Raw genomic sequence first — 25,611 nt, 5'->3', positions numbered from 1 at the left:
TGTAGACCAGGCTGGCCTCAAACTCCCAGAGATCTGCCTGCCTCTGCCTCCCGAGTGCTGGGATTAAAGGCGTGCTCCACCACCACCCGGCTCAGAAACTATTTTTTTGATTACCTACTGTTATGAAGGCATTTTTTAAAAATTTCTTCATTGCTAGAGTTCAAAATACTAACCCTTAAAATGCTCTCCGAAGTTATCCACTGTGTATTGTGCTCCAGTGTGCTGGGCACTGCTGGGGTGCATGTTTCCCAGGCTGGGCTTCACCTGTCGTCAAATGCCCACTCGATTACAAAATTCATATTCAGAAGCCTCTTCCTTGTGGGCACAAAGCCCTCCCCTGAGGAGCTAGGGACCATAGACAGGGAGCCCACCATGAAATGCCCGATCATGGTGCTATGGAAGCCAAAGACGTCTCAGCACACGAGTGAACTTTTGCCACTTTGTATTTTATTGTGGAACAGAGTTTCTGTTTTTTTGATTTTTTTTTCCTTTACATCAAATATCCTCAGTGGAAGAGGGGATATTGCACACAAATATCATAAAAGCACTACATATTACTTTCACTGGAAACTAATTTTCTACATTAGATATGACTGGATAGGATGGAATGATGCAGGATTAGAAGACATAATACCATACACAGCTGCAGACCGACACAAACACCATTCAGAACAAGAGAGAGGAGCGAGCTGCTTCTCCACAGCGGGGGACTCAGGACTGCGCGCTGCCTGCGGTGCGGGAAAGCAAGACTCCAAAGTCGCTGGGGTGAGGGCAGCTGAGCAGTCACTTCCTCAGGGCTCCCGGGTCAGGAGCTCCACGCATGCGCGCGGAGAAGCCAGTTCTTAACTGTTGTCGTTTTTCTTCCTTTTCAGTTTTTGATGCTGCCTTTGAAATGAATTCATAAAGTCACAGTTTTTTTGTTTTGTTTTGAAATAGTGGATCATTTGCACACCAGGTGAAGAAAACCTAATTGCTATCAAAGCGGCGCTCATCCCTAGGCTGCTTTGGATGTGGTGTTCAGCCGGTTAAATGAGAAAAGCTCACAGTTCCTTTCGCACTAAAACAGAATCTTTTTCTCCTAAATCTGAAGTACAAAAGGAAAACAGAAAGAGAAGTCTTTATCCTAACTTACAAGTACCATTGCCGAGCAGGAGCCTCTTGTGACACGAGACAGAAGAGGCAAGAAAAGCAACTCCAGAATTGTAGCGATGCTGCCAGGAGCTGAGATTGGTAACAGAAATGGAAGGTGGTAAAATTTCCATTAGCAAATAATTAAATTCATAAAATAAGTATTAGAAGGCTCCTAAATTTCATAAGCTATTGGAAACACTTAAAACATCCATAGACACTGGGGGAAACCATTCACTAAGATATGTAACGTTAAGAAAAAAAACTTTTTTTTTCTTTTGAATTCCATGGAAAATGGTGTTTGGGGTGAGGGGTCCGTCACTGTATCCAGTCCCACCACAAGACTGAGAAAGCATGCATGGGGGTTGGGGTTTGGAAAAAGAGGACAGAATTGGTTAAAATTGAAATGGAGGGTTATCTCTAAGATTTAGTCGCTGTGGAATTTTGTTTACAAACACTACCGAAAAGGTCATGATCAGGAGCGCTAGCTCAATAGAATCCCGTCATTTAAAGAGGGTGGAAATCCCTTCCCCTCAAATATTCAATCTATACAATCGGATTAAGAATCATATGCACAAATCTTCTAAAAGTCTGTGTCGGTTCTTAGCTTTCACCACAAATGTACATGGTCCATTGTGATGGCTACTTCTAAACTAATTGTGTATGTATGGAACTAGTAAAGTCAGATTAGCCACACAGGTAGGAGAGGTGCCTGGGACATCAGGAGTCACCTGTACGCAAATGTAGTTCACCCTGGTGTCCTCGGCTCCACGGTCATCACTGAGAACGGGGGGTGCAGGAGGGTGCTGCAAGATTGTGTAGGAAATCGAAGTCAGTGGATCGGTGACAGTTTTGAGAAGTATTGTCCCTGTTAAATTCTGTAGAAATAACAAGTGTGGGAGAGAGTGGTTATAACTGAAGGCTGGCTATGGCTCTTCTTGGATATTTATATTTTTAAAACAAAATAATATGTAGGCTAAATAAGTTTAATTCGGGAAACAGGAAAGTAACTCCATCTCTAAAAAGTCAATCAGAGGTCTGGATTCGGCAAGAAGACTAAGACGCTGCTTCTTTTCTCGCGTGTTATGCGGACCAACCCAAGAGGTACCATTAATTATCTAATTTGCATGTATTCCGCTTGTTTCATGAAGTGTGAAGCAAATGAGTTTATAGTCAATGAAGTCTGTTTTCATCACAATGACTTTTCCGTCATATATGACAGTTCTGTACCTTTAATGTGTTACTTCTATGGGTCCGAAAGAAATAAATAAAAACTGCATTCCTAGAGACACCTAACAAAAATAGAATATTAATTTTCTTTAAAAAATTAAACATTTGGAAAATGTGATTCACAGCATTAAGTAGACTGCACGGGTCCTCAGTGAGGGGACCCCGGAGAAGCATTGTTTAAACCCTCAGAGTCGTAGCAGTGCGAAACATATACTTCACAGACGAAAATAAACTAAAATGTAAATTCTGAAATAAATAACTAACATAGAAAATAAAATGAGGTCATTGTTCACTACTCCGTAGATCTTGAGAGTCTGCAGGAAATGTCGTGTGACAGGGCACAGCGCAGCTGTCACTGAGAAGCGTGCCACCTTGGAACCCTGGCACGTGGATCTGCCACTTGAGACGGCATCAGTTAAATCAGGATCTGGCTTCACAGGTTCACGCCTCAGTGATGACAATGACGGACATCGTATCTGAACTCTACATGGTGCACTTAGGACTTGGGAATTCATTCGTTTTCAATCCATTGTTTCTTTCATTGAATGTTTTCCAGAAAAGAAAGCCCCAAGCGAATCGGTGCTAGGGTTCTTCTGAACTTGGCTCTTTTAACCTCATGGTGGACAGTCTCGAAAGGAGTAGGTGGGACAGCATTGGGTGATGAACTTAAGGCCCTAACCAACAGCCTACCCTGCCATCCACCCACTCTCAAACAGAACAGACTCAGACTTTCATGATACGAGAGTCAAAGGCTGGGAGGTATCACCATTTCTGGTAGTTAGAGGTTTTAATAAATATTATGACTTCAATATCAGACTTCAAATCTTGCCAGAACCTCAAAAAAAAAACTTCAATTTTTGTCTTATAAAACATTTAAAATAAAAAAAAGACCATCACTTGAAATTTTTCTTTGCATTTTCCTGTAAATGAAAACATTAAAAAGTTCATTTATGAAAACATCTCAGGTATCTTAAAAAAAATCTTCTGTACACGTGTTCCCATAATTGTGTTGAAATTAATGGCAAATTAAAATGGCCAATGCAAGACAAAGAGAGGCAAATACTGTACACTTGCTGGGAACCTCTTCCACCGTAAGATTCACTGCGCGCCCAGCTTTGATCACAGAAGCCATTTCCATCTTGAACTTGAAGCAGTTAAAGAAGCAGGGGGAAATGCCAGGCGCTTGGCTGAGGGACCACAGAGTGCATCAGAACTGGTGGCTTTCAACAAGCATGACTCAGCACTAAACTGTTGGACCAATCAGATGAGCTTCTAGTACCTTCCCTCCCCACACGCTCCTTTACCCAGAGTATCTACAATCCTACGTGGGCGTTTTAAAAACTTGCTGTCTCACGTTAAAAAATAAGTGCGTCAGGAGTCTGTACATTCAAGTCAGTTCCTAAGGCAAAATGTCTCCCGTATGTACTCCCAACTGCTTTGGTATTTGCTTCAGTTAATAACCGGGGTGGACTTGGGTGTTGCTGCATGCAGGTTGACTTGGTGTGGACTAAGTGGGTGGACAAATGCTGGGAGCATGCCTTAGATAGACCTACTCATAGTGTTGGGAAAGTCTGAGAGTTCTGAATGGGGCTCAAGCCACTCGCACGTCCAGGCTACATTTGCTACATGATGCCCTGGGCAGCCTTTAGAGTAAAGGCATTTGATTAAGGCGTGAAAAATCTCATGCCCTCATAACAGGCTCCATTCTTTTTTGTTCCTTAGAAACGTGCTCTAGGAGATTAAGACTCTTTCTGATGACTCTGATGAACATGAAAACTTCGCCAGTGTAGACCACACCATAGCTGCTGTCAGAGAAAATGCAGACCTAGTTGCTGGTGTCTTCTGAATACCCCATCCTGCCCACTCTTTCTCCCTGGGCATCACATCAGAACTCTCCACCGTGACATCTCCTTCTCTTGCATCCTTTTTCTTTCTCATTCTTTCTCTCTCATTCTCTCTCTCCTGCATTCTCTATGTCCCTCGCTCCCCCCTCTCTCCCTCCCCTCCCTCTGCCTCTCTTTCCCTCTCTTTCTCTCTCTAAGACAAATGCCAATACCTAGCAGAAGTCAGTTGGGTGCACGAGTGCGTGGCTTCCAAATGTTCAGCAGAGATGAACGGGGGTAGGTAATTTTGCAGTAACTTGAATCCTATTGTGGGAATATGGTTACTTCCCTTAGCGATCAGCAAAAATTGAGAAGTATTAGTGACTGGCATCACCGTGACACAGTATAGCATTTGGCAGGTAATTGTTCAGTGACTTAATTAGATGAATGGACGTTTTAGAAAAGGTAGTTTCAAATTCAAGAATTTCTGGAAACAAAGTTCACATCCTGTGGTGTGGCCGGCTGCGGTTTCTACAGTTCTATCTTGCATGCAGGGAAGGACTCGTCCTGCATGACCACTGTACTGCTGCTTGCTAAAACCATGATGTTGAGGTCTTGCTGCTTCTCGTGGGTCTCCTGGTACCATTCCCTCATCACCTCTGAGTCGTGTGTTGGGATCAGCGTCACCTGCGGAGGGGGAGAAAAGGAGACATTTAAAGGTCAGAGAGATGCCAGAAGTAAAACCAAGAGCAAGGTGGTAGTTGGGTCATTGAAGAAGGGGACAAAAGAAAAATGCTGTTTTCCCAGAAAAACAAAACAAAACACAAATGAAGTCTTCAACTGTAAAAATCAAAAGGTTTGCTTCATTGAGGGGAGGGGATGGAAGGGAGAATCGCAATCAGTTAGATAGAGACTTGTCGGTTCACTCGGCCCAATTTCACTGTTGGTCTTCCTTCCTTCCTCCCTCCCTCCCTCCCTCCCTCCCTTCCTTCCTTTCTTCCTTCCTTCTTTCCTTCTTTTGTCTTTGTTTTCCAAGATAGGGTTTCTCTGTGTAGCCCTGGCTGTCCTGGAACTCCCTCTGTAGACAAGGCTGGTCTCACATTCAAGGAGATCCCCCTGCCTCTGCCTCCCAAGTGCTGGGATTAAAGGTCACTGCTGATTTTTTTCAATGCTGTAGTACTAAGAAGTGTTTGGATTAGGTACAGCTTCTCATATTTCCCTTAACATGGGGGGAATATTGTATAGACTATACTCCACATTCAACACAAGAAGGTTTAGTTATTGCAGCTCCAACTCTCAGAAGCCCACCCGTTGGCCTGAAAACAAAGACCGTGCGATATAAGAGTAGGGTGCTGATTGGTTGGTGCTTCTCATGTGAATACTATGGGAATATTATCAATTAATCTTATCTAAGATGCGAATACAGGTTGCTAGGTGATTATATGCAAAGAAACACAAATCAGATAACCAGTAATCACAGCCCAATAGAAACACAGAGTGGATGCTTCACGGCCAGACCTGAGGGTCTGGAGTTGAAGGAACAATGGCACCACTCTGGAACTCCACCTGGAGGCTGGCTCCCCATGTCCCTGGCCTAATGACCTTGCTCCCAGTTAGTCTACTAACTAATAAACACCAATAAGTAAAAACAATTCCTTAGCAGCAATTCCACAGCTACGGGACAACTCCGATTCACACGCACAACACTCAACGTGCTGGAGGAGGAACCAGTTCTTCTTAGGTCACCTTACAGACACCTGAGCTCTGTCTTAGGTGAAGTGGTTCTCTTCCACTGCCGCTGCTAGTGGGCCTCTCAAATTTACTGTGGGTCGGGCATGGTAGCACACAACTTTAATCCCAGCATTCAGGAGGCAGAGGCTGGCGGATCTCTGTGAGTTCAAGGCCAGCCTGGTGTATAAAGTGAGTTCCAGGACAGCTAGAGGTATTACAAAGAAAAACCCGGTCTCAATAAAACAAACAAAGAATTCTACTTCGGGCTATCTTCTGTATGTCAAACTGACTTTCTGTGCAGTAAGTACATTTCACAGGTGACACTTAGAAGGCTCATGCGTGGACCCACAATCACAACAATGCCCATTCAAACATGCTTCTATCTCTTTGCCTCTAGACCTAGTTCAAACGCAGCTCAGATTGGGAGCCTTGTGCTCTTACCTGCATGTTGCTTCCCCACTGAGCCTTCCCTTCCAACAAGGCATCCAGGACAGCCCGGCTGGGCTCCTCGGCGGCAGGGTCGTTCCCACTCACCACGTAGTAAGATGACCTCACTCTCTTGAAAAATTCCACGTCAACATTCTTACTGTTGCTGTGGTTGGGGATATAGCACAGGTCCAGATACACGGGAAGGCCTGGAGGCACGGTGGATGACTTGGCCGTCTTAGTGGTTCCCGGGCCTTTGGTAACAAAGACAAAGCAAGGGTCATAGCAGTGTGAAGACACCAAATACATCCACTTGTCCCCAGCTGGGTCCTCTGGGACATGGAAAGGCTGGGAGTATTCCCATAGGGATTTGACAAAAGGTACCATAGTTGTTTATCATCTCCATAAGAAAAATTGAGGATGAGATGGCTTCCCTTTTACAGACAACCCATTAGGAAGTAAAAAGAGTTTCAGGGTTTTTCAGAAGGAACTAGATAGTAGCACTCTCCACCCAAGGATCTACGAATGTGCATTTTAATTTGAAAAGCTCTATAAGACGGTGGCTTAAACCATGGGTTCTGATGCCACATGGATTGAACAACCAGACATGGATGTATCAATAACAACTTTTTCCACACAACTTCACCTGCAGCCTTGGTTCTGGAACAAAGTGTATGGTGTGGTGGTAATGGTAACGAAACACACTGCTCGTATAGAAATATAGCAGTTTAGCTATGGAAAGACAGACTTTTCATAGTTTCCTACCATCGTCTCAGCATGTAAGTATCAAGTGAGTCTTGATTGGCTTGTGCTAGAATGTTTGATGGCTAGATGTATTCGTATCAGTAAATATTTGATTTGCATACCGATTTATATGCCTGGATACCCAGGGTTGTATAAAAATTTTTTGGTCAAAAGGCAAAGACTTTAAGAAGCATTAATTAATAAACATTTTAAAAATCCAAAGGAACCATTCATATTTAGCAAACCATAGTTTAGTGACCTTAATAATCCTTTTTAGGGTCTCTTAAAAGTAATTTACCCACAGTTCACTGGGATTCCCTAACAGGAAGTAGTTTAGACCTTGACCCCATATGATCCTTTGCACCCCAAGCTTACCCAGTAAGTGATGAGCTAGCCCACTGTTCTTAGACAATAGAAATGTCTCTCCCTAGACAGGGCTGGATACAGGCCATTGGCAAAAGAGGGTCCAGAAAGACTAGGCTTTAGCTAACCAGCCAGGCCAGGTAAATCTAGGGAAACACCTGACAGTCAAAATTCCCAGCCTAAATCAGAAAGAGCTGGGGAAAGCCAAAGTTTGGATGAGCCCCCAAAGTGTCTGGGCACCCCTGTTTGGTTCTGAAGACACTGGTAGAAGGAAGGAACAGCCTGGGTTGGCCGTGCTGCTCTCTGCCACATAATCAGAGTCATCTCAGATGCTCGGTGACACAGGCCTCATTAGAGTCTGGGCTAACAGTTACAGGGCCTGGACAGCGCTATCTGCTCTCACCAGCTCGTTCAAACGATAGGGGCTTAGACGCGGTGGCGAAGCCATTTAAAATGGCTAGATTCTGTATGGTGATTCTTTCCTTTCTCCGTGAGAAGTTTAAAAACTGCCATCCCAAAGTCATAACAACTAGTGAATCCCATCAACTATCCCATTCTACTTTGCGGGGATGAGGGGATCGGGTAGGAGATGGTGAGAATGGTCCAGACTCATATTTAGATAAGCGAACTCATTTTATAAACAGGTTGGAAGACCGTGTGTGTGTGTGTGTGTGTGTGTGTGTGTGTGTGTGTGTGTGTGTGTGAGAGAGAGAGAGAGAGAGAGAGAGAGGCAGACAGACAGACAGACAGACTCTGCACTAAAAACCCTCAACATATCCATCTGAGGACCCCCTAAGAAATTCTGCCTTACACGCCAGCTGTGGTAGCACACACCTACAACCACAGAACCTGGGCAGTGGCAAGGGGAGGACCACGTGCTCAGAGTCGTCTTCTATTACATAATGAATCAGCAGCCAACAACGTCTACAATTTTCCCTTGACTGTGAAAACCTTTATCATCACACAGCGAGTGCTTCACACAAATACCCCAACCATCAAAGCTAACACCTGTCCACCCAGGTTTGCTTTTAAAGTCAATTTAGGATTCATTTTGCCTGCTTTAGAAATCTGAGTGTGAATGAGTGCGGGGTACACGCATGTCAGAATACACGTGGGGATCACAGGGGACAATGCTCCCCACGGGCACCCAGAGTTTGAACTCGGGTCGTCAGGCTTGTTTGGCAAGTGCTTTTACCCACCAAGCTATCTCAACTGCACCGTCTTTACCTCTTTAAAGATCAAAAGACAAAACAATTCATCACCTGCATGAGCTAGCGTTTTGGCAAATTTCAGCTGTTTTTTTTTTCTTTTACACGTATTTAGATCCTGTTTAGATGAATTCCATGCTTTCTCCTAAGTATAAGACAGTTGTCAACTCTTCTAAAACAGGGAGTTGATTACCTGGTGGTTTAATGTTTAATCTGATCATGAGCAAATTCAGTTTGTTTTCTACGTGACTCATATAAATGCCAAGCCTGACAAAACCTGATGTCAACATAAAATAAAAACCCACGGCTGTTATTAATATGTCCTAAGTTCAAAGCCCCAGAAGCTGTTCTCTTAAATTTTTTCCCTCATATATTAAGGAAATGCGTAAAGTAAGTTTTTGTTTTACACATTCGGATAAATGCATACTGCTTTGTGAATGAAGATCTCTGGGTAATTAGGTAAAGGAAACCAAGTGTATTTCTATAGATGTTAACCGTGCTGCCAAGCAGTCATTCTGTCAAAAGCCTGCTCACACAACTTCTGGTGGGGCACTCCTGCGATCCCAGAACAAGAGGTTGAGGCTGTAGGATCACAAGATCAAAACCAGCTAGGGCGCTAAGGCATGCAAGCCTCAAGTCACCGCTAAGAAATGAAGAAGGCTGTGTATCAGTGGCAATCGGGAGCCCTCAGATATCTCTACTTAGCTCCTGTTGAGTCTGAAAAAGTACTGTTAGTGAGACCGTAACAGAAGAAGAAACAGCCTTTAATGTGTCCTCCTGTCTGCACTGGACACTATCGGTCAACTGGAATAACACAGTTCGTGAGCAGCTAAGAAAACACAGCAGATGTTTTCAGTGGGCACAGACTGCCCAAATTATGACTTTTTTTTTAAAAAAAGGTGTAGATTTTTACAATTTTACACTTAAAAATGTTTCATAAGAAATAAATATTTTGTCTAGACTGAACGTTCCAAGTTTGCTGGGAAACCTCTGGTTTGCTATAGGCCTTTGGGAGATCCTGGCTTATTACCTCAGTGTGATTTTAGGGCCAGTGTGCCTAAAGTCTCCCTGAACAGTCTGAGACATATATCCTTACTTCTGAAGGTTTGCAATAGGCCTGCAGCTGTGGGCAGAACGATACCAACCCAGCAATCCCACCTGATGGATCCCAGCAGCAATGGGCTGTATACTCTGCTTTCTCTAAGCCTGGGAGCCACAGTGGGCCAAGAGATGTATGTACCTTTAGGCAGAAGAGGAAGGCAGAGGGAAGGTGAAGCATCAGTCCCTGCTCCCTGGTCCCCCCAGCAAAACGCCAAACAGAGAAGCAGACCGGTTTCAAGCCTTAAGGCAGCCCGTGGTCTGTAAAGGGACACGCCCACGCCCCTGCTGTTGCGGTCACGCCCACGCACCTGCTGTTGCGGTCTTCACTGACTTGGACGCAGAGGCGTTTGCAGCATTCTTAGTCTCCTTGTCTTTCTCTTCCCCACGAGTGGCTTTGACCTCGGGGGTGGTGGTGGTCTTCGTAGCCTTTTCCACGGATTCTTTCTTCTTGGGAGAAGCCACTCTGGACACCTTGTCAGAGGATTCCTTCAAAGCTCCTGGTTTGGGGGACGCTGCCAAGGGCTTGGACTTCCCATCAGCCTTCTTCACGGGAGAAGAAGACTTGGTTTTCGTGCCTGGCTTCTTGGTTTTCGTCTTCTCTTTTAGGTCCTTCTTCAGAGCTTTGCCTAGGTTCTGTTCAATGGCCAAGGCCTCTGGGTCCACCATGGACACATCAGGGTGGCGAGGAGAAGGGCTTCGGTCTTGCATGGGGGCTGGAGGTGGGTCCATGTGTTTGTATGTGACCGTTTTGTCGGTGGGGATGGTTTCTGACTCATCTTCAGAGTCAATGTTGGCATCAGCTGTGATGGAGGGGCACTCTTCCGTCTCTGGGGGAACATCAGAGTCGGTCTGGGATGGGGCTGACTCACTGACGGAGGTGGGTGGAGTTTCGTCGCATTGCCGGCTCTGTTGCTTTCCTCCTGACGGTGGAGGGGCTCCTCCCGACTGAGTGAGGGGCTTCTCAGGATCTTCAGCGGACTCTTCGCTGGCAAACCACTCGAGAGGATTTGGATTAATGAAGGAAGGTGAGAGCTCCGTCTTGGGATGCTTGTACTCACAGGAGGTCACGAGGCATAAATCGACATCCTGGCGCGCCTCTGAGGGGGACTTCTTTTCTGTGGAATAGCATCGGTCTGAAGTCTCGTAGGAATATGAGGATGCCTGTGGGGTTTTGGTGATTTTCTCCATGGTCTCGTAACAGTATGTGGAGGTATCTGGACTCCGTGTTGTTTTCATAGACGTCTCGTAGGAATAGCTTTCCGACTCAGGAAAGCTGCTGATTTTCTCAGTGGTTTCATAGGAGTAGCTACAGTCTCCAAGTGTATGGCCACCATCCTCAGAGTCGTCATAGCCATTACTAATGTCATCTAGGAGCCTTCTAGATCTCTCCGTCTTTTCATAGGTGTAGCCACTCACTTCAGGGGTCCGTGTTGTCTTCTCGCTGATCTCATACGAATACCCACCCTCTTCAGGGGTCCTCGTGGTTTTCTCAGTAATTTCACAGGCGTAGCCACCATCTTCTGAGGGCTTGGTGGTCTTCTCAGTGGTCTCATAGGAGTATCCACTGTCACATGGGGATTTCACGGTTCTCTCTGTCTTCTCATAGTAGTAGCTACCCACGTCAGGGGTCCGGGAGGTTTTCTCATACGATTCATAGTCATAATCTTCTTCATCTGGGGATCTGGTGGTTTCCTCGGGCTTTTGATAGGCATAGTTGAAGTCACCGGGTGTCTTCCCTCCACTGTCCTTCTCCACGCTAGATGTGCTCAAGTCTCTATCCAAGGCCAGATGATGCTGCATTGTATCAAACAGCATTGAGGCACGGAAGCCATAGGGCTCTGCAGAGGCAGCATCCATGGGTGGGGAGGCGGTTTGGCGGCCTGCTGCATTCTCTGCAGCGGCAGAAGTAGAATCGGAAAAGCCAGGTGAATACAAAGGTGAGGACTCCCGGGGGGTGAGTGGAGAAATATCGGACTTGGGAGAGAGCTTCTCTCCTTCTAGACTTTGCACTTTCTCGGAGGTGAGTGAGGCATATAAGGCCATATCTCTGGGAGGGACAACATCAGAAAGAGTGTCTTCCTGAAGAGGAGAGGCTATCTGAGAAGGGGTGTGAGCAGACGAGGTGGATGGGGAAGCCTCCACCTGAGATACAGAGATGAGCTCAGACAGATCGTTATCTTGGGTGTAGGACGGCTCCTCCGTCGGTGGGATCTTGTGGGACAAGCTGGAGTCCTGGATGTCAGAAGGACTATAGTCCACTTCCGTCGGCCCATTTTCAGTGATATGAAGCATACTCGCACCCGCAGCAGGGTGATCTGGAGACTGCCTACTAAAGTCCATAGCAAGGGAGTGCTCCGGCGATTCCTGGCCAAATTCAATAGACATCGAAGACTGTTCAGATCGGTGATCTTGAACTGGTGTCCTGGACTTGGCGGTCTTAGGGGAGAAGTCTGGAGGAGAAATCGACATCGGTCTTGGGCACTCTTCTTTAGACGGAGACATTTCCGTTTCCTGGAAAGTGGTAGGTGTTTGCACAACAGATACTGACAGGGAGTCGTCTACTTCTGTGGAATGCGGGGAGCCCACTTCAGCATGGAGAGAAGGAGACACGTCATCTGTGGTTGGCTCTGGGAATGAGCTGGTGGCCACAGAGGCAGTAGAGACCGAGGCCACACCCTCCATGTGAGAGTAAGTGTCTTCTGCCACGCCCTCATCCACGGGAGTGGCTGATTTGTCTGATACAGTGCCTTCTGAGATGGACATCTTGGTGTCTTCTTTGAAAGAACCAAACTGACTGACATCTATTTGTGTTGGAGAAACATCTCCTCCCAATTTCCTTTCATCCAAAGCCAGAGCTGATTGAGAACCCATGATTTCAACATCACTGGTTTTCTTTTCTGGACCGAAGTCTTCCTTTATCGGTATGAAGCCTGTGCTTTTCTCTTCCTGTTTGTCTTGGTAAAGACCAGTGGAAGTCACGTCAGACACTGGGCTTTCTTTGCCTGGGAAGTCTTGCTTTCCATTCTCTCCTTCAAAGGGGCTTTCAGTACCTCTGCCAAGAGCCTTGCCATCAACACTGAGAAAGTCTTCATACGCAGACTCAGATCCAATAAGAGGAGGGCTACGTAGAGGAGACAGAACTTTCTCAATAGGAGACGCCGAGTCAGGCACAGGCTCGTCCATGGGGCTTACAGAAGCTCTCTCATGCTCATCTTTGGCCTCGCTGAATTCAAAACTCACTGGAACTGCCTGTGGCTTCTCAGTGGCTTCGGGAGGTAGGTGGCTGGCCTTCTCATCAGTGGGAGATTGGTAGTAAGGTGTGTGGCCTGCACTGCCGGTCACAGACTGAGACGGTGAGGCTACTTCCAAGGTCTTCTCCTCAGGACTGGCACAGTGTTCTTCGACTACTGCTTGGGTCACTCCAGGAGACACTGACGTCACTTCAGCTTCTGCGGAGACTTTAATCTCATTGGGTGTCAGAGAGAAATTCACGCTACGTTCACCCAGGGGAGTCTTCTCTATGGGTGACGGCGGAGAAGGACTCAGGGATGGACTCTTGGTTGGGCTAAGTCTCTCATCGGAAACATCTTTGATGTCCAGCACGGCACTGGCTTTCACGTCTTTCTCTTCTGAGCAGTAAGCGTCACGCAGAGCGGACTTGCTGAATTTGTCTTCTTCCATGGAGGAAGGTGGAGATATGGTGGAGGCGGAAGCGTTGTAATCCTTGCCATCAGTGGCATCTGTTTTGGACCCTTCTGACAGTCCATTGAAGGATGCAACAACGGGTTTGGAGTATTCCTGAGAATACAGCGAAGACTCATATTTGGTAATGTTTACGAACTCCTGAGATGGGGACTCCGTCTCCTCGTTGTTGGTCTCATCACTCATCACGTCGCGGGGAGTAGACATCTCATCCATTGGAGTAGGCTCACTAGATATCTCAATGGTGGACTGAGTATACCCAGAGGTGGCAGTGAATTCCTCGGGCTGGTCTTCCCGATTCTCCTCATCAGAAGCGGTGGCCTCACTCTCGGAGCCTCCAGGGAGCGTCTCGTCATGAATTGAAGAGGCAGGTTCTCGGCCAGGAGACTGGGCTCCGGGTTGCTTGGTTGGCGTGCTCAGGAATCCATACTGTTCCTCAGCAACCCCGGCCTCTGCAGCCTTGTCAACCACGGCCATCACATAATCTTCAGCCTCCACTTTTTCAGGCTCATAATCTTCCTCTCTGGCATCCTCTGCTTTGTCCTCCTCTTCACCCTCCTCCTCAGACTGCTCGGCTTCTCCTTTCTCAAGCGCCTCATCCATGTCTTCCTCTGCGCGGTCATCACCGCTGGTCACCGACTCCCTCTTCTCCTTGATGTGCGCGTCCGCCTCAGCTTTGGCGCTTTCATCGTCTTCTGTGGGGCTGTGCTTTGAGGCGCTCCCACTCACATTGTCGTCCCCATCCTCTTCTGGCTCCTCAGCCTCCTCAGTCTCTGCCTTCTCTTCATAGTCTCCGGCCTCTGAGGATTCTTCAAAACCAGCTCCTTCATCTTCAAATTTCTCAATGTCCTCCACTCCCTGCTTCTCAACTGGCTCCAGCTCCTCGGGGGTTTGCTCACACTCTCCCTCCCCTTCGGTGGTAGTGATCCCCTCATCAGGTGACTCAGCAGAGCCTTTGATGACTTCGGTCTCTTTCTGGATGACGTAGGCTTCCACCGGCTCCGTCTCCTTCAGTTTCTCTTCGTCTTCAATGAGCTCTAGCTGAGGCTTGATATCCTTCGCCAAGTCAATCTCCTCAGCCTTTAGCTCCTCAAAGTCCTTGGTCAGATCCTCAGGGGAGGACATAAGGGACCTCTCGGCTTCGAGTTCTTTGGCAGGGCCACTGGCCGCTATTCCGGCCGCTGCTACTGCAGCAGCCGTGGTGGCCGCAGTGCCAACGGCTGTGGCAGCCGCCTCTGTGGTCTTGCCTTCCTTCTTAATGACTTTAACTTTGCCTTTGTCCTTGAGCTTGCTAGCAGCAGCAGGCTCCTTCTTGGTGGGCTCTTCCTTCTTCGCCACTTTTGGTTTTAATGCAGCTGGTTTTTTTGTTTCTGACACAGGTGTGGATTTCTTTATGTCTTTGGAAATCTTCTTGATTTCCTTTTTGGGTTCCTTCTCTTCCTTTTTAACTTCTTTCTTTTCCTCTTTCTTCACTTCCTTCTTGGCTTCCTTCAGGGGCGTCTCCTTCTTAACCTCTTTCTTCGGCTCTTTTTTCTCTTCTTTTTTGATCTCTTTTTTGACCTCCTTTTTCACCTCTTCCTTTTTCAGTTTCTCGTCTTTCTTGATCGGAGTCTTGTCTTCCTTTTTAGCCACTTCTTTCTTGGGCTTCTCCTTCTCCTCTTTCTTTTCTTCGGGTTTTGCCTTTATTTCTTTTTTGACCACTTTCTCTTTGGTGACTTTAGGTTTGCTCTCAGTGGCTTGCTTCTCTGCCACCTCGGCTTTCACAGGGGACTGCTCCTCTTTGCTGGGCACCTCCTTTTCTGTCACGGAAGGTTTGGCTTCTGGCTTTACCGGCTTGTCTTTTTTCACTATTACTTTCTCTTTGCTTTCAACTTTGGGTGTTTTTTCCACTTGGCTAGCTTTTGTGACTTCAGGAGCTTCTTCTTTGGACTCCTTCCTCACTGATTTACTGGGAACTGGTTTTGTAGCCGGCTTCAGGTTTTCTCGGCTGTCAGCCCTCTGTTTCAATTTGACTTGTTTTACTGTGGGGGTGGGCACCTGGCCAGTGAGATCTTTCTGGGTAGCCAGTGGCTGCTTTAGGAAGTCTAGGTGTTTGAGTTTTTCTAGTCCTTCCAGGATGTTGTATTGGGTGCTATTTCCAGGAAACAGAACTCGGATAATTTTCTCAGCGGGGTTGGCAGGGTGCCACACAATCAAAGATGAGACTGAAGTTAAGTAGGAAATTGGGATATCTACTTCTTGACCATTGGGCAGGATTAGTTCAGCCTTGTCTTTGTTGGTGCCTGTCCACTGTTGCATAAAATATTGCATTTCCTTGCTACTCTTGACGGGGTTAAGCACGTACATCTCAAGTTTGCCCACTCCCATTTTCTGGAATAGGATAACAGGCTCAATGGTATTGCCTATGCTTCTAAAGAGAGGCTCTGGTTTCATGGACAGTTTGTTCAGATACTGGAGGGTGAAGCAAGCTTCTTCTATGCTCCTCTTCATCTTGATGTTGGGCTCTGGGTTTTTCAGATTTTCAGGTACGTTGAGAAACACAACCCCCAAGTCAGGGGAGATGAGGTTTTTCATCCAGTCACTGTTGCTGGTGGAACCCTGTGACCGTTCCTCTTCCAGCTCCGCAATCTTCCGCTGCAGCATGCTGTTGATGCCGGGCAAGTTGTCATCACCAATGTGAGTGAGCAGGATGGAGTCCACACGGTCCAAGTGCCGAATGAGCTTCCAGAAGCAAGATTTTCTTTCTGATCCTCCGTTGATGAGCATATTGAATCCGTTCACTGCAAACAGGGCCGAATCACCCCGGCCCCCTGGAAAAATGTAACAGCAGGGTTTGGAGAGCTTGAGAAAGCCGCCCGAGGTTGGCGGCTCCAGGATGTCGAAGGGAGAAGGGACTTCCACAGACTCAGAGAGATACTCTGTAAACTCAGAAAGCCCCTCCATCTCTGGCAAGATAGAAGCTGAGTTGAGCTTAATGTTAATGAAGTCTTGGAGGTTGTGTCTGTCGAGGTTGGAGTTCTTCCAGTCTCCCTCCTCGGGGCAGAAGAGGGTGAGGCTGGCTTTGTTGGCAGGATGGGTGGTGCTCAGGAGCTCCCCAATCTGGGTTTGTCAAAAAGAAAGAAAGGAAGAAAAGGGTTAAGTGGCAATCATCACTGACCCATCACTCCCATCTGTATCAGTTACTGGAGAATCACTGACTTTACATAGGGATAATATCAACAATTTGGTCACAGCTCTGATTAAAATATTGATAAACTTGCAGTTCGGAAGGTGGACACTCTCCGTTATGAGTCCCCTACGTACCCTCTGCCACCCCCTGACCTCTGCTCTAGAAACTTCTCCCTGTAAGTCCTTGCCCCAGAACCCCGCTCAGGTTCCAAAACTGGGCACTGTCTGAGTGATCGGCGCTTACGTCACAGCAGTTATGAAGTCATCTGATTACTGCCTCTGGGTGTGTTGTCATGTAAAGATGTTCATTAATAAACTCCAGGCTATCACAGGAGAACGCTGTATCCTTCATTTCACCATGGTTTAGAAACCTTTAGCCTAAACCAGACAAAATGCCAGCATAGGAAGGAGGTTAGGTGTGGAGTCCTACCGCTAGCTAAGAAGCTATTGCAATTGAGAGCTGCTAGAAAAGAGGTTGCCAGTTCTCTTTAGGGGTGTGGCCCTTGGTTGGTCATACCTAGTGGTACGCTACACATCATATATGGGCAGCATAAATCGGAGAAAGTGGGTTTAAGAAAACAAAACAGAGGACACAATGTTAATTGGCAGGGGAAAGGGACAGATCTGGGAGAGTTATGAGCGGGTGAATATGATCTAAACACATTGAACAAAACTCTCAAAGAACTAATGAAAATATAAAACCTTACTTTTCTTAACCCACTGGATTTAGTGAAAAGGGCCTGACTGGTGCATTTGAGGACTTCAGATAATAGTGTGTTTCTTGCTGTCTCCTTTCAGAATTCAACAGGCACAGGAGAAAAAAAGTGGCTTTTTGTTTGTTTGTTTGTTTTTTGGTTTTGTTTGTTTTGCTCTAAGAGACAGGAAGTTATTAATTGGCCACTACAATAAAGTGCTGGGTTCAGGCACCCACACTCACTAAATGCCTGGCCCAGCAGATCCCCTGCAAATACAAACGTTCTTAACTGAAGCCATGACAACAAAGTGGCCTGGCAATTATATAAACCAGTGTCCACATTCATTCCTCCATTTAAGTTTAACTCCAAGGTGAAAAAAAATTAAAAAAAAATCCAAAGTGAGACTTTCGGCTCTCTCCATGATCTCAAAGGATTTTGAATAAGCTGGCTGTCAGTGAACAAGACCTCATTTGGCTTAAACATTTTTCAACATGTCATATATTATTTCCCAAGGAAGGGAATACAGAAATATGAATCAAGACCAAAACAAGTATGGTTTGTGGAAACAGTTTTCTTTTTCAATATCTAGGACATGTGTTTCTTGATCTTGGCTCAGCAAATGCAAATCATACCAAAAGCTCCAAACTTCTGTTTCAGTAAATCTCCCACATCAGTTCAAAGGTTCAAATGCAAGGGTGCTACATCCAGATGCAAATGACTCAGGGCCAAAACAAATGGCCAGTCTTCAGCCGTCAGTTCTGACCCCTTGCCCTTGGTTTCTTGTCTCAATGAATTCCAGAATCCTATCACTCCAAGGCTATGAGTGTGAAGTTAAGTATGCAGAAGTAATGTATAGAAGCCAAACTTTCCCTTATTAAACTGCAGGATTTCCTATATTGGATTGTTTGGTTAGACTATCAATCCTGAGCGTAACAGCTGATGTCACAAAATACCAAAATAGCAATGCTTTGCTGCTTTCCTTTGACTTAATACTGTTTCATACAACTCTTAAGAATCAACTACTGTTTTAGGAACTAAGAAAACTAACAGAGCAAATGGCAAGTATCCCTGGGGGTAAAGGGCATCATTGGTCAAGTCATTTCTCATAAATGTCAGCCATCCTTGGGGCAATCTTTGTTCAGATTATTTACAGACCAAAGCAAGCATGAATAAGGTTTCATTTTTATTGCATTCATTCATTCATTTATTCGTTCATTCGTTCGTTCATTTATTGGGTATGTATTGTCATAGTGTATGTGTGGTGATCAGAGGGAAACTTGCTGGAGCTGGTTTTCTCTTTATAACATGTGATCCTGGGAAGAGGTGAGGAGGGGAATCAAACCCAGGTCAACAGGGTGTGGTAGTAAGCGCCTTTACCCATGGAACCATTTCATTGGTCCTTGAAGTTTTTTTCTTACCCCATTTTATTTATTTATCTTAAAATACGGTTTCTTGTCCAATAATTGACATAGACCTCGTCACCATGATTTCAGCACAATAAAGGTTCCCTCCTTCCTAACTTTCACACAGAGTCAATGAGAACTAATCATATTTACATTTCAGAGGGCAAGTCAAGAATAATTCACACTGCTATGTCTTTTACAGTGGAAATGTAAAACTAAGTTGGGCTCATTTTAATCTTTGAGATCCAGTCTAGTTGAGCTGAAGCAAAGTGAAGGTAGAGTCCAGCTGTGTGTGTGTGGGAGTATTCCATTATTAACTTACGTTAATGACTTAAATGTGTTTTTAGATGTATTTATTTTTCTTTTATATGCATGAGTATTTTGTCTGCACGTATGTATGTACACCACATGCGTGTCTAGTGCTTATGAAGGGCAGAAAATGGCGAGAACCACCATGCAGCTGCTGGGAACAGAACTGAGTCTGTTCCTCTGAAAGAGCTATCAGCTCTCTTAACTGCTGAGCCATCTCTTCGGTCCCCAATTTGTAACTTTTTAATATGAAATATACAGTCACCTAATTCAAGGAAAAAGTATAAAGGCTTGAGGATATTATCCTACTTTCCAGCTCCTCACCTGTCCCCAGGGAGTTCCTATGAAATGCAGGAAATGACTTAAATAAGGCTGCGGAGGATTCTGAGGAAGTGGCAGAGCATGGAAGACAGCCAACGGTCATCACTGGATAGAAAACTAAGATTTAATGAGATCAGGAAAGCAATCCAGAGAGCGGAAATCTAATCACTCTGGGAAAACACCAGCATGCTGTACCCGCAGAGACAAGAACATAAGGACAAGAATTAGAGAGAGCCAATCAAGGAGACAGACGGGATAGGGCAGGAGACAGGAGGCCACCACAGCGTCCTTGGGGCTGCCCGACAGAACTGAAGCCCCTGTGTTTTTCCATAGCCCAGCTCCAGGCTTGTGCAACAAGTATCACGATGAGGACAGGATTCAAGGGCAACGGGTGACTTTAAATGCCCAGTCCGTGGTGATGCTTACTCAGTGAATGGTGGGATCAGTAGGAATGACTTGAGGAGGCTGGCAGTAGGAAGGAAATGAGGACTCGCTCTTTGAAACCGGGGCTGCTTCCAAATGAACTGGAAGTCAGGTGAATAGTAATAAAAACCATTCAGCAAACCCTTTTACAATGAAAGCTTCTAGTTACCAAAACATTTTCTCTACCTTTGTTTTAGGTATCGTTGTTTCCCCAGTATATAAAGAGACTCAGTACACTAGGTCATACTGCACTTGATTTGATCAATTCAACACATGATGTCTTTGTCTTCGGTGGTGACAAGTGCCTGCTGAGGCTTATCAAACACAGAGACTGTTACTGTGTCTTACAAAGATGGATGGCAGACATGAGTGGGGGAAATACTGCTTTGGAGAAAAATCATCTCTTTTTTGTTAATTGCCTTTTCTATTAAATGCAGGCACTCTGAGAGAGGAAGGAGGATAAAGGAATAAAGGGGTTTTACTAGAGATAAACAAAACAAGATTTTAATTTCGAAAGCACAGACTTCTAATTGTAGATCCTTTTTTGACTAAGAGATTTGCTCAGCTGAGAGGAACTATTGTAGACAGTTATCTCTGGGTTTTGGCAAGACATTTAACAGGGTCTTGGAACAGTGTGATAGCAGAATTAGGTGGGTTTATAGGTTGCCACGTAAGTAGCGTTCCTTAGTGTCACCCTAGAGGAAGGTCTGTGATAGGCGGCATCAAGGCTCACGTCTGTTCTACTGAGCACTGAGTAGCATGAAAACAGAGCGGGATGCAGGTCAAATCTGCGCACGGCTCCAAAATGAGAGGCATAACAGATGAGGGATGGTAAAACTGAGGTGTTTATGAAAGCTTTGGACTTGAGGACATAATGCCAAGGCAACTGGGAAGAGGGCGGCATTCTAAAGAGATAAATGTAAGGTTCAACAAGCCAGCAAAGTAAAGGATGGGATTGGAAGACGTGGCTTAATGATAATATCCCTGAAAAACCTCAGGGGATTTTAGCTGACAATCAAATGGATTTACATGAAGCCAAAGAAGCTTAAACTTCAAGGTCCCTCACTAGCTTGGTCCGCTATTGAAGTGCTGTACTTTAAAAGTGTATTAATAATGGGCTTTCTTATTCTTAATGGGAATCTCCATATTATGTTAAGTTGCAAAATGCCTCAAAGCCTTGGACTGGAAACTGTACAAATTACTGACTTGAAAGACCCTAATCTGGTCACATGACTTTCTGGAATATGATGGTGTCTAGGTTAGGTCAGTATACCCAACAATTCGTATGTATGTATGTATGTATGTATGTATGTATGTATGTATGTATGTGTTTGTGTTCTCTCTCTCTCCCTCTCCCTCTCTCTCTCTTTTTCTGAGTGTGTTGATGCTGATTGTCAAACCCAAGAGCTTGGGAATGCTAGGCAGGCGCTCTACCATGGAGCTACAGCCCCTACCCAAACTGTGATATTTTAGAGCAACCTAATTAAACAAGCAAAACTTCTGAAACAAGTCCCTCTTACTGGATCCTTCTCTTTGACTTTAACCTCTAAAGTTCTGGATGCTTCTCTCTCTAGAGTACAGCATCTGTCTTCTGAGCTTTAAACATGTATATCACACAAATGGATTAGAAACGAGTATCTCTAGACAAGTCAACGTTTCTTAGCTCGGCTCAAATATTCACCTGTCTGAAACCTCCAAGGTGTCAAAGAGTGACCAGTGCTAGAAGCTTGAATTTCCTCCAGTCCCACTGTGAGAGGGGACACACAGGACCTTCTGCATTTGAGAGATAACTCAGAGTAAAACCAAAGATGATTAATCCAGGGAATAAACGGAAAGTGCAGGTGGACACGGGACCAAAGTCTGTCCTTAGAAGAAAAATCTTTCCTATGGAGGGGTTGAAAGATGTTCCTAGAAATGTTTGCTTTTCTAATGTCATGTTTCTGGTTCTTTTTCAGTTGACTAGTATGTTTCCAGGTTGGAGAAATGCAGCAAGAAGTCTCACTGAGTCATTCTGCAAGCCTTTTTCCCAGGTCACAGCAAGTCATCATAGCTCCAAACAGGAACAGCCCTTGGTCTAGTCTAGTCATTTTAAAAAATTTCCTGCATGCCGGTCTATCTGTGTAGCAAGCACACACAATGCCCTAGGAGGCGAGGAGAAGGTATTGGGTCCCCTGACACTGGAATCTTTCAGAAAGTTGTCAGCTGCCATGTGTGTGCTGAGAATTGAACCTGGGTCCTCTGAAAGAGCAGCCAGTGCTCTTAATCACTGAACCATTTCTCCAGCCCCTAGTCTAGGAATTTTTAATCCCCTTTAGCTGTGGAATCCTTTCTTCAATGTTGAGGCAAAAGAAACACAGACTGAGTTCCATTGGTTTGGCAGGAAGGCAAGCATGAAATGCACATTCCCCCCCATGCCTCACCGTCCCCCATCACCCTAAGATTAACAATCTAGTCTATGAGAGAAAGCTCTGCCGGTCCTTTTGTGTGCACTGAGCATGACTTCCTACGGAGAAGGTGGGGTAGGAGAGGAGAATATGAGCATCCGGGGCCTCAAGGATGGTTACCCAGCTGTAATAAGATTAGCATCCAACTTTATGATTACAGACCCTAGAAAAGTTGCCCCTTCTATCGAACGTGAATTCTTTAGATAAGACTTTTTTTTTATAATCAATGGTAAAATTGGGCATATGCACAGCTCATTGTAAAAATACCTCCATTTCCACAACTTTTAGAAGTGATTTAAGTAGCAACTTTAAAAAATTATTTCTTATCCAGATGAGTGGCACGTGATACCTCCTTATGTAAAATCTTGGTGATGATAAAATGCTTTTCCTCACACATTTCCCTTGTTTGGCTCTCACGGCAGAAAACCAAACCCATGATGTGTTCAGAAAGCAAACACTAGGAAGGAACTGCAGAACCGAACAGGAATGCAAGAAGGCCCACGTGCACGTAAATAAGCCCAGGCCTCAGAGCTGAGCTGAGCTTACCAGCAGAGCCCAACGTGACACCGGGGCCACTTCCAGGTCTCTACAGCCCGCTCCCCTCCCTGGGACAAGATGCTGACATCTGAAATGCCAGACAAAGGCCCGAGTGCCCTTCGTAGCACATGATCGAAGAACATGATCTTGAAAGAGAGCTGGCATTGTGGAGACTATTCACCAATTTCAGGGCAGTCCAAATAGGGAAACTCTGAGCTCTTTCTCTCAGCATTTCAGGATAATTGAGCAATGTGGGTGTGATACATCAGGGTGTTTGGCTCAGCCCCGGAGGAAGAGAGAACACAGCGCGGGAGAAAGACACAGACAAAGCTCCTTCCTTCAAGTGGGAAGACAGGCCAGCTGTGAGCCCAGAGGCCTCTGCACAAAGAGCACTTGCCAGTCAGGGATCTTTCTCACTCCGCTGAGCTGGTGCTATGTGCCTCCAGGTACAGATGACCTCACACCCTCTGAAAGAGCTGCGGTTCCACACGCTAAGTAAAAAAATGTTCCTTTCACGGTTCTGTGCTGTCTACCCCTCCGGTGTGTGGAGAGGGAAACTGTTGTGTCATTTACCAGGGCCTCCGGGAGGAACCGAATGAAGTAGGGCACTTGGCTGAGAGACGGAAAAGCTCAGCAAGACCTTGCTGTGAAATGCAGTGCTGAGGAAGCTTAAATGCAGGAAGACAAAACACACAGCCCCTCCCAACGCAAGTGAGACACCAAGGCTCAGGGAGACCTAGCTAAATGGCTGGGGTAACTCCTGCCAGCACATCCCTCAGCCCACTCTCCCTTCCACTGTACTCCTCCCCCCCAGCTTTTCACACTGCATCACCCTAAACATAGGGTCCAGTCATTAGAAGTAAGAGAAATCAGAAGGAACCAGGCCAGGAAAAGTGGCATAAGTCCTAACAGAGATAAAGGTAGGGACATCCTGGAGAAGTCTCTCAGAAAACAGCAAAGCTGGGTTTCCTCCGGAGTGCTAGCCTTTCCACCATCTCCAGCACTTCTGCCATCTGTAGATGCTGATCATTCCCACGCTGCCACTGCCCACTGTCTCCAGCACCCCAGCAATGGTTCCCACTGTCCACTGTCTCCAGCACCCCGGCAATGGTTCCCACTGTCCACTGTCTCCAGCACCCCGGCAATGGTTCCCACTGTCCACTGTCTCCAGCACCCCGGCAATGGTTCCCACTGCCCCACTGTCTCCAGCACCCCAGCAATGGCTCCCACTGCCCACCTGTCTCCAGCACCCCGGCAATGGTTCCCACTGTCCACTGTCTCCAGCACCCCGGCAATGGTTCCCACTGTCCACTGTCTCCAGCACCCCGGCAATGGTTCCCACTGTCCACTGTCTCCAGCACCCCGGCAATGGTTCCCACTGTCCACTGTCTCCAGCACCCCGGCAATGGTTCCCACTGTCCACTGTCTCCAGCACCCCGGCAATGGTTCCCACTGTCCACTGTCTCCAGCACCCCGGCAATGGCTCCCACTGCCCACCTGTTTCCAGCACCCAGCAATGGCTCCCACTGCCCACTGTCTCCAGCACAGTGGTTCCAACCATCCGCCGATTGGAACTGTGATCTAGACCAGGCCCAAGTCATTTTGGATCATAGTTTTGCTTATTTCAAAGAGGCCCCTCCTGCCTTCCCACACACATCTGGACACGCTGTGCGGAACTCACCTCTTGATCGGTGAAAATCTCTATGAAGTTCTGGAAGGAGAAAGAGCCTGACTGCAGAATGAGCTCTCCAGTGTTCTCAAAGCACTGTCCCGTGAGCACCAGCAGTTTATGGCGGGCTGCGTCAGTGATCATCAAGCGCACCTGAAACACAGCGCAGGCGCAGAGCGTAAGTGAGGGTGCAGAGAGTGATCGCCAGTCCCGGTGTCCCAGCACCAGGACCATGCCTGAAGCTTATTGCCAGTCGAACACGCTCATTCCACGAGTCTAATTTCTTCAGCAGAGAGTGGGAGCAGGTAGTGTTGGACAGAGCCTTGGCTGTAGGAGTTCTTCATAAAATTAATCATCGTGGTTAATAGTGAGCCCACAGAAGTGGGTGTTGACTTTCTCCCCCGAGTTTCCTCCTCTTTTCAAAGCAGTCTCCACAGCTGGCCCGCATTTGTTCCACAGCTGTTACAAAGTGTCTGCTAGGCGCCTGCAACCTCTGAGGCCAGGATATGTCACTCCAGGCCCCCCAGCTATCCTCAGAAAAGACATGTTTCCAAGCAGGGCCTCAAAGTCATCCATCTCTACCCGGGATTCAAGCCACAGTGCAAGCACGCCATGCCAAATGCAGACTCCAGAAGTAGCAGCAAGGTGCCTGGCATTGGAACACAAAGAAAAGGCGACCCGGGGGATGGCAAGCTGGGGGACTGAATTGAAAAGAGTCTGTGCGAAAGAACTCTCAGGGAGCTATGGGTGGCAGGGAGCCAACGGTCCTCCGGAGAAACAGCACCCTCGGTACCAAGGTTCTGAACCCAGTCTGTGAATATTTAGCACATAATTTGTGGCCCACATCATGTTCTGCACTGGCGGGAATTCAAAACTAAACAGACCACGACCCTGGCCCAAGACCCCTACAGGCCACTCCTGGAAAAACAAGCATATCTAAATGTTTCTCAGCTTCATCTGATCCACAGACCAGCCTGGATTTCGCCTCCCCCCAGCTTTCTTTTTTCTTTTATTTTTCCTTTTCTCAGGGTTATTCTAAGTAGTCTGCCTGGACATATAATAATCCTCCAGCTCTTTTTTTTTGTGACAGAAATTGCCATCCCAATGCTTAACACAATTTCATGCCTTAATGGATTGTCAGAGCTTTTGCAGACAGAAGTAGGTCAAATCAAGCTGATTGTGATGG

General features: G+C 46.3%; 1 protein-coding gene across 1 annotated transcript in view; it reads right to left on the bottom strand.

Annotated features, from left to right (window-relative positions):
• Positions 1-427: 427 nt before the first annotated feature.
• The window catches only part of Map1b (microtubule associated protein 1B), a 94,277-nt gene continuing 69,093 nt past the window's right edge, over positions 428-25,611 (bottom strand). Inside the window, exons 4-7 of the mRNA XM_075976226.1 lie at positions 24,438-24,578; positions 10,063-16,555; positions 6,354-6,592; positions 428-4,868 (exon numbers count right to left, since the gene is read on the bottom strand). Of these exons, the coding sequence (XP_075832341.1) occupies positions 4,713-4,868; positions 6,354-6,592; positions 10,063-16,555; positions 24,438-24,578 (7,029 nt within the window). The 3' untranslated portion in view covers positions 428-4,712. The remainder of the gene's footprint in view (positions 4,869-6,353; positions 6,593-10,062; positions 16,556-24,437; positions 24,579-25,611) is intronic.

This window comes from Microtus pennsylvanicus, chromosome 6, assembly GCF_037038515.1.
Source record: "Microtus pennsylvanicus isolate mMicPen1 chromosome 6, mMicPen1.hap1, whole genome shotgun sequence".
NCBI lineage: Eukaryota > Metazoa > Chordata > Mammalia > Rodentia > Cricetidae > Microtus > Microtus pennsylvanicus.
This window is presented reverse-complemented; position numbering and strand designations above follow the sequence as displayed.